The 8,901-nt window shown below is 47.4% G+C and overlaps 1 protein-coding gene across 2 annotated transcripts; it reads left to right on the top strand.

The window, feature by feature from the left end:
- The first annotated feature begins 4,143 nt into the window (after nucleotides 1–4,143).
- On the top strand, nucleotides 4,144–6,563 carry Gpr84 (G protein-coupled receptor 84). Of its 2 annotated transcripts, none has more exons than XM_042699029.1 (2): nucleotides 4,144–4,191; nucleotides 5,215–6,563. In XM_042699029.1, exon 2 carries the CDS (start codon nucleotides 5,223–5,225, stop codon nucleotides 6,411–6,413), a length of 1,191 nt encoding a protein of 396 aa, XP_042554963.1. In that variant the 5' UTR covers nucleotides 4,144–4,191; nucleotides 5,215–5,222; the 3' UTR covers nucleotides 6,414–6,563. The 2 variants fall into 2 exon arrangements, with proteins under 2 accessions (XP_042554963.1, XP_042554964.1); XM_042699030.1 differs by having other exon boundaries at nucleotides 4,168–4,202.
- Nucleotides 6,564–8,901: the final 2,338 nt, after the last annotated feature.

Consider the following 8,901-nt stretch of genomic DNA (forward strand, 5'->3'; position numbering starts at 1 on the left):
AGAATCTGAACTCTAGACTATGCTTGTCCTGGGATAGTGACTTTGGGTCAATCCCTGTCCTCTGAACTTGTTTTTCATCTACAAAAAGACTAAGTGTGTTGCTTTGTTGTCACTTTGTACCAGTCCTGAGGCTTGAACTCAGGGCTGGGGTACTGTCCCTTAGCTTTTTACTCAAGGCTAGCATTCAACCACTTGAGCCACTGCTCTACTTCCAGCTTTTTTTTTTTTTTGGGTGCGGTTGTGGGGCCTGAACTCTGGGCCTGGGCGCTGTCCCTCAGCTCTTCAGCTCAAGGCTAGCACTCTACCACTTGAGCCACAGCGCCACTTCCAGCTTTTTTCTTTTTGCTTATGTGGTGCTGAGGAATCGAACCCAGGGCCTCTGGCTTGCAAGGCAAGCGCTCTATCACTGAGCCACCTTCCCGGCCCTCTACTTCCAGCTTTTTGCTGGTTAATTGGACGTAAGAGTCTTACAGACTTTTCTCCCCCAGCTGGCTTTAAACTGTGATCCTCAGACCACAGCCTCCTGACTAGGAAGGATTACAGCCAGCCTGGGAAGGAACGTCCAGATTTTTTTTCTTTTCTTTTTGCTGGTCCTGGGGCTTGAACTCGGGGCCTGGACCCTGTCCCTGAGCCTCTTTGTGCTCACAGCACCACTTCCAGCTTTTTCTGACTAGTTTATTGGAGATAAGGGTTTCATAGACTTTTCTGCCTGGGCTGGCTTCTACCTGTGACCCTCAGATCTCAGCCTCCTGAGTAGCTAGAATTACAGGCAATAGCCACTAGCACCCAGCTCAGGAGACTCAGGAGATGCATGCACACACACACACACACACACATACACACACACACGCTTGCCAGAAATGGAGCTGTGGCTCAAGTGGTAAAGCACTAGCCTTGAGTAAAAGAAGCTCAGGGATAGTGTCTAGACCCTGAGTTCAAGTCCTAGGACTGGCACAAAAAGAAAAAAAGATTACAGGTGTGAACCATCAGTATTCAGTCAAGCCTGGTTCTTTTTTTTTTTTTTTTTTTTTTTTGGTTGGTCGTGGGGCTTGAACTCTGGGCCTGGGCGCTGTCCCTCAGCTCTTCAGCTCAAGGTGAGCGCTCTACCACTTGAGCTACAGCGCCACTTCCGTTTTCTGGTGGTTTATTGGAGATAGGAGTCTTACGGTCTCTCCTGCCCGGGCTGGCTTTGAACCGCGATCCTCAGATCTCAGCCTCCTCAGTAGCTAGGATTACAGGCGTGAGCCACCAGCACCCGGCTCAAGCCTGGTTCTTTAGGTTTGTTGAGATCTCCATACATGCAAGACTAAAGCCCTGGGAATGTGCCACTTGCAGAAATGTGGCACTATTTGGTCTCTCCAATTGGTCTGAAACAGGAGCACTTAGCTGCCTGTCATCTGGTGAAAGCCTCCGTAATCCCAGAAACTAGTTCAACTATATATTCACAAGTCTAGCCAGGAACCCATGACCCCCGCCCCCCACCCCTGGGTCTAACCCTGCTGGGTGGGAGGAAAGCCAAACCAAAACTCCACCCGCTACGTGATGTGTCTTCTCACGTGTCCTGGCCCACTTCCAGTCTAGCGAAAGACAGGAACAGGAAAGGTGAGACACTGACTTCAAAAGAGGAAGGAGATGGGAATAGGGGCCCCTTGATTTGTCAACTGGGAAGTTGGGGGTAGGGGTTCACTGTGAGTTCAGAACTGGAACCCAACAAAGAGTTTTTTGGTTTTTTTTTTTTTTCTTTTAGGGGTAGAGGTAATCTAGCTTAAAAAAAAAAAAAAAGCAGAGACTAAAGCTGGTGGCTCAGGCCTGTAATCCTACTCAGGTGACTGAGATCTGAGGATCGAGGTTCAAAGTTAGCCCAAGCATGATAGTCCATGAGATTCTTATCTCCAATAAGAACCAGAAGTGGTACTGTGGCTCAAGTGGTAGAGCCCACAGTTCAAGCCCCATGACTCCAAAGGATAAGGGGCAAGAGTGGTTGGTCCCATTGGTAAAGCTCTGGATTATATGTAGAAAGAATGAAAGGGATTGGAACTGAGAAACAAAGACACATCCCAGGCACCTCAAACTTGCTTGTTTTAGCTGAATTCAATTTAAACATGGTAGTATATGCCTGAAACCCTGCACTGAGAAAATTGAGGTGCAGGTTCAAGACCAACCTTTACATAGTGAGATCCTGTTTCTAGGGGGAGAAAAAGCAGGGAGCCAGTGATTCATGACTTTAATCCAAGCTACTCAGGAAGCTGAGATCTGATTGTGGTTTGAAGCCAGCCTGGGGAGGAAAATCCATGAGACTCTGCCAATTAACCAATAAAAAGTGGGAAGTAAGGGTATGGTTCAAGTGATAGTATGCCAGCCTTGAGCTGAAAAAGCTAGAGGAGAATGCCAGGCCCTGAGATCAAGTTCCAGTATTAATGCCAGCACACACACACACACACACACACTACCAGTCAGATGTAGCCTATAGGCTGAATTTTTACAACCCCTGTTTAAGGCACCATTAAGCGTTTGTATGTTTATCTATTTGTGTCCCCAGCATAAGGCTTTGTGTCAAACCTTCCAGTGTTCCAGTGTTTAGCTCAGATGCTGGTGCTAGCTGGCACCCAGTACAGATTTGTGGAGTAAATGGATGAATGAATTGTATGAATGAATGAATGATCAGGGACCCTGTTCCTCTAAGGTGATTGAAGCTGGAATCCTGAATGACTCATTTCATACCTTTTTTTTTTTTTTTTAATGCAACTCCGTTTCCCAGATATGCCAGGGTGTCACCTAGTACTCTCTAAATCAAACCATCTCCAAACCCTGAAGAGAAGAAAGGCAATACTCCCCACAAAATAAACACAAAGCTCTTAAGGTACCTAGAGTTCATATATATATATATATATATATATATATATATATATATATATATATATATATATATATATATATGGCCAAACTACTTTCAGCAGTGATCTTTATAAGGTACCTGGCCAAGCAAAGAAGAGTCTGAGTTTCTAGAAGGAACGGGGAAGAGTAAGACAATTCTGAAGTAAATTGCAGAGAAACTTCAACAAAGTAAATGCAAGCCAGGTGCCAGTGGTTCACACCTGTAATCATCGCTACTCAGGAGGCTGAAATCTGAGGATCATGGTTCAAAGCCAGCCTGGGCAGGAAAGTCCATAAGACTCCTATCATTAATTAACCACCAGAAAACCAGAAGAGCAAAAGAGCTCAGGGACAGTGCTCAGACCTTGGGCTCAAGTCCCATGACCAACAATAACAACAAAATCAATATAGAAGCTCAGATTTTTTTTTTTTTTTTTTGGGGGGGGGTCCGGTCGTGGGGCCTGAACTGTGGGCCTGGGCACTGTCCCTCAGCTCTTCAGCTCAAGGCCAGGGCTCTACCACTTGAGCCACAGCGCCATTTCCGGCTTTTTTCTTTTTGCTTATGTGGTGCTGAGGAATCGAACCCAGGGCCTCATGCATGCAAGGCAAGCACCCTACCACTGAGCCACCTTCCCAGATCCGATTTTTAAAATTTTTGTTTGTTTGTTTGTTTTGGGTCCAGTCATGGGGCCTGAACTCTGGGCCTGGGCGCTGTCCCTCAGCTCTTCAGCTCAAGGCTAACGCTCTACCACTTGAGTCACAGCGCCACTTCCGGCTTTTTTCTTTTTTGCTTATGTGGTGCTGAGGAATCGAACCCAGGGCCTCAAGCATGCAAGGCAAGCGCTCTACCACTGAGCCATCTTCCCAGCCCTGATTTTTAAAATTTTTGATTTTAAAGTTTATTATATTTTCAAACTTTGTTTAGTTATCATGTAAATGTTTATGCTATTTTGTTTTTTATTGACAAGGTGATGAGCTGGGGAGTTATCGTTACATAGGTAAGGCAATAATAAGTACATTTGTATTTAATCATTGTTACCCCATCCCTCTTTATCTCACACTGACCCCTCCCTCTCCCCACTCCCAGAAGCCCAGATTTTAGTAGCAAAAGCAAAATGAGTAGTTCCAACAGAAGGTAAGGAAGGAAGTGGCTGAGATTAAGTAACTGGGGAGTTTCTTGTACTTTTAGTCTAGCAGAAAAGGAGACATTCTACTTCCTGTTTGACCCCTGTATGTCCACTAACTAGGAAGGTCTCTTTAGGCAAGTTGGGCTTCCTCCATTAGAGAGAAAACAGAAGACTTGGAAGGCTCAGGTGAGTACTTCTGTGGTGGGTGAAGGGGGCTTATTTGAAAATGTATATGTGGGTCCCACCCAGTTTTGAGTGAGTGAGCCTAAGGATGTATCTATCTAGCAAGTTCCTAAGATGCTACTGCTGGTCTAGGGGGATTTTGAAAGCCACTGGAGTGGTTGGGCTGTCTCCACGAAGACATTGCTTCCTGTCCTAAGACCTCTTCCAATAAGCTCTCCCTACAAAAGCAGGGTACCATTCCTAACCTGCTCTAGAGCCTCACTTAGTTGAACTTCAGCAATGGACTTGGTGATATAATCAGGCACTGAGCCTGAGATTTTGTACTCAAGGTTAGCACTCTAGTATTTAAGCCACAGCTCCACTTCTGGCTTTTTTAATATATATATATATATATATATATATATATATATATATATATATATATATTTTTTTTTTTTTTTTTTTTGTAAGTTAGTGGAGATAAGAGTCTCATATAAGCCAGAAGTGGTGGTTCACACCTGTAATCTTGGTTACTCAGGAGGCTGAGATCTGAGGATCATGGTTTGAAGACAACCCAGGCAGGAAACCCAGATTCTTATCTCCAATTAAACACCAGAAGTAGTGCTGTGGCTCAGAGAGGTAGAGGTGCTAGCCTTGATCAAAAGAGCTTAGGGACAGTGCCCAGGCCCTGAGTTCAAGCCTCATGACCGACAACAACAATAGCAATGAAAGTCTCACAGACTTCCCAGGACTGGTTTGTTCTTTTTTTTTTTGTCTGTGTGGGCTTGAACTCAGAGCCTGGGCAATGTCCCTGAACTCTTTTGCTCAAGGTTAGTGCCCTACCACTTTGAGCCACAGCTCCATTTCTAGTTTTCTGGTGGTTAAGAGTTTCACAGCCTCTCCTGACTGGGTTGTTTTCAAACCACGATCCTCAGATCTCAGCCTCCTGAGGAACCACAATGACAGGCCTTAGCCACAGGTGCATGACTAGCAGCCCCAATGTGGAAGGCCAGGTTTTGATTCCCTTTTGTTCTATTCCCTGTGTCTTCAGCCTCCATCATGTTGACAACCCCGGATGCCAACTTCTCCTGCTACCACGAGTCTGTACTGGGCTATCGTTACGTGGCTGTTAGCTGGGGGGTAGTGGTGACTGTGACGGGCACGGTGGGAAATGTGCTCACCCTGCTGGCCTTAGCCATCCAGCCCAAGCTGCGCACTCGCTTCAACCTGCTCATCGCCAACCTCACCCTGGCCGACCTGCTGTACTGCACCTTGCTCCAGCCCTTCTCCGTGGACACTTACCTCCACCTCCACTGGCGCACGGGTGCCACCTTCTGCAGGGTGTTCGGACTCCTCCTTTTCGTTTCCAACTCTGTCTCCATCCTCACTCTCTGCCTCATTGCCCTGGGTCGCTACCTCCTCATTGCCCACCCTAAGCTCTTTCCTCAAGTGTTCAGTGCAAGGCGGGTAGTGCTGGCCTTGGTGAGCACCTGGGTGGTAGGGGTGACCAGCTTTGCCCCGCTCTGGTCTGTTTATATCTTGGTACCCTCCGTCTGCACCTGCAGCTTTCACCGCACTCAAGGCCGGCCATATACCACTATCCTCCTGGGTGTCTACTTTGTGCTTGGGCTCAGCAGCGTGGGCATCTTTTATGGCCTCATTCATCGTCAGGTAAGACGAGCAGCCCGGGCGCTGGACAAGTACAAGCTGAAGCGTGCCAGCATCCGCTCCAACCACGTGGCTGGGACAGATGAGGCTTTGCCTGGGCGTTTCCAGGAGCTGGACAGCGGGCTGGCATCAAGGGGACCTGGGGAAGGAATTTCATCTGAACCAGTCAGTGCTGCTACCACCCAGACCCTGGAAGGGGACTCGTCAGAGCCAGGGCACCAGGGCCACAGCGAAGTAGCCAAGCAGATGGCAGAGAAAAGCCCCCAGGAAACATCTGCCAGGGCCCAGCCAACTAAAGGAGCCCGAAGAGCTCAGGATTCTTCAGCAGAGTTTGGGAGAGTGACTCAGATGTGTTTCGCGGTGTTCCTCTGCTTTGTCCTGAGCTACATCCCCTTCCTGCTGCTCAACCTCCTGGATGCCATGATCCGGGCCCCCCGGGTAGTCCACATGCTTGCTGCCAACCTCACCTGGCTCAACAGTTGTATCAATCCAGTTCTTTATGCAGCCATGAACCACCAGTTCCGCCGAGCATACGGCTCCATATTAAAACGAGGGCCCCAGAGCTTCCGTAGGCTCCGTTAGAACTCCGAGCCCATTTACCAGGACCAAAGATCACCATCTCTTCCAAAAGTGAAGCGGGCAGCTGTTAGACAAACAGATGAAAGTAAGACCTGTGGAATGCCCACCAAGCTACCCCTTTCCTCCACCAGTGTTTCAGCCCCAGAATGCCCAAGGAGCCCTACTAATTTGTGTGTGTGTGTGTGTGTGTGTGTGTGTGTGTGTGTGTGTGTGTGTGTGTGCCAGTACTGAGGCTTGAACTCAGCACTCTCCTCTAGCTTTTTTACTCAAGGCTGGTGCTCTACCATAAAAGCCACACCTCCACTTCCAGATTTTTGCTGGTCAAATGGAAATAAGGGTCTCTCACAATTTTTTGCTTGGGCTGACTTTCAACTGAGATCCTGAGTAGCTAAGATTACAGACACAAGCCACCAGCATCCAATAAGTCTTTTTTTTTTTTTCTCCATTATGAGGCCTGAACTCTGGGCCTGGGCACTGTCCCTCAGCTCTTTAGCTCAAGGCTAGTGCTCTACCACTTGAGCCACAGCACCACTTCCAGCTTTTTCTGCTGATGTGGTGCTGAGGAATCGAACCCAGGGCTTCACGCATGCAAGGCAAGCACTCTACCACTGAACCACCCTCCCAGCCCCCACGAAAATCTTATTAATCATTAATAAATAAAGTACAGCTTGGTGTGGTAGTGCATACTTGTTATCCTAGTATTCAAGACAGAAGGGTTTTGATTTTGAAATCAGCATGGGCTATACAGTGAGACCATCTTACTTAAAATAAAATAAAGCCAGGCTGGGCGACAGTGGCTCACACCTATAATCCTAGCTACTCAGGAAGCTGAGATCTAAGGATCACAGTTCGAAGCCAGCCTGGGCAGGAAAGTCAGTGAGACTCTTATCTCCAATAAACCACTAGAAAATAGGAAGTCGTGCTGTGGCTCAAGCGGTAGAGTGTTCACCTTGAGCTGAAGAGCTAAGGCCCAGAGTTCAAGCCCCACGACCGACCCGAAAATAAATAAATAAAATAAAGCCAGGCACCAGTTGAAGCCAGCCCAGGCAGAAAAGTCCACGAGACTCTTATCTCCAATAAATTACTCAGAAAAAACTGGAAGTGGCATACTGGCTCAAGTGGTAGAGTGCTAGCCTTGAGCAAAAAGAAGCTCAGGGACAGCACCAGGGCCAGCGTTCAAATCCTAGGATAAGGTAATAAATAAATAAATAAATGGTTTTAATATTTACACATGGTGTCTATGGAAGAAAAAAAAAGATCAGGGTTGGAGCTAGAGCCTAACAGCTGATCATCTGAAGGGAGAGAGCAGAGGTAGACAACAGCTGAACAAGGACATAGCCTTTACTTGAGGTTTCCATGTTATAAGACGTGAGGTACCCAGGCTCGGATGATTAGTACTGTAATCCCAGAGACACAGGAGGCTGAGATTGGGAGGAAACATTAAACATCTTAACCAATAAACTGGGCATGATAGTGGGTACCTGTCATCCCAGCTACCTTTGGAGCATAAGTCTATGTACTGAGCATTGCAGTCTAGCATAGTCTGGGAAAAAACTGAGAGATCCTACCTGAAAAATAACAAAAGCAAAAAAGGAGTGTGACTCTCATAGTAGAGCACTTTCCTAGCAAGTGCAAAGCTCTGGGCTCAAACCCCAGTACCACTAAAAAAAAATTTTTTTAATAGAGAGAAATAAGAGAAATGTGAGACTGTTTCAAAATATTTACCTGTCTTTATGTTTTACTTCCCAGAACCGGGCGCTATCCCCGCTTCCCCCACCCCAACAATTTTTATTTATTTATTTTGTACTAGTTCTGGGGTTTGAGCTCAGGGCCTGGGTGCTATCCCTGAGCTTCTTTTGCTCAGGGCTTAGTGCTTTAACACAAACCACTGTTTCACTTCTGGTTTCTTTGGTAGTTTAGTGGGAATAAGTTTCACAGACTTTCCTGTCCAGACTGGCTGTGAACCACAATCCTCAGACCTCAGCCTCCTGAGCAGCTAGGATTATAGGTGTGAGCCATCAGCATCTGCTTGGTGATTCATCTTGACAGCCTTCCTGTGAACCCAGCCCCTTCCCCACTCCTATGCCCTGCACAAAAGGTCTAGTTAAGGACGACTCTGCTCTGGTGTAGTTGAGGCCAAGGCAGACAGGGATCTCTCAAAGAGCAGGGTCTGCTCTTTGGGGCTAAGTCCCCAGTTCCCCAGGCCCCTTGTTGCCCGCCTCTCCCAGAAGCTCTTGTTACCCTGGCTTCTGAAAGCAGAACAGAGACACTCATTGAGAAAGATCAGGGGCCTGGCTAGGGGGAAACCACAGTTCTTTCCCTCCAGCATGACTATAAAAATCTGGCATGTACTCCCACAGCCCGAAATCACATGTGGCCACCAGGTGGCGCTAGTTCCCTGTGTTTCCTTTCTGACTTCCCAGATGGACAGGAAGGGCCTGCAGGACCAGGAGGTCCTGACCAGCTGGGTGGAAACTCAGGGATCTGCAGT

Source organism: Dipodomys spectabilis, unplaced genomic scaffold (assembly GCF_019054845.1).
Source record: "Dipodomys spectabilis isolate Male_0828 unplaced genomic scaffold, ASM1905484v1 ptg000234l, whole genome shotgun sequence".
Classification (NCBI taxonomy): domain Eukaryota; kingdom Metazoa; phylum Chordata; class Mammalia; order Rodentia; family Heteromyidae; genus Dipodomys; species Dipodomys spectabilis.

Bases quoted from the DNA above. Each gene is read 5' to 3' on its own strand.
- Gpr84 (XM_042699029.1), top strand. From the start codon at position 5,223: ATGTTGACAACCCCGGATGCCAACTTCTCCTGCTACCACGAGTCTGTA.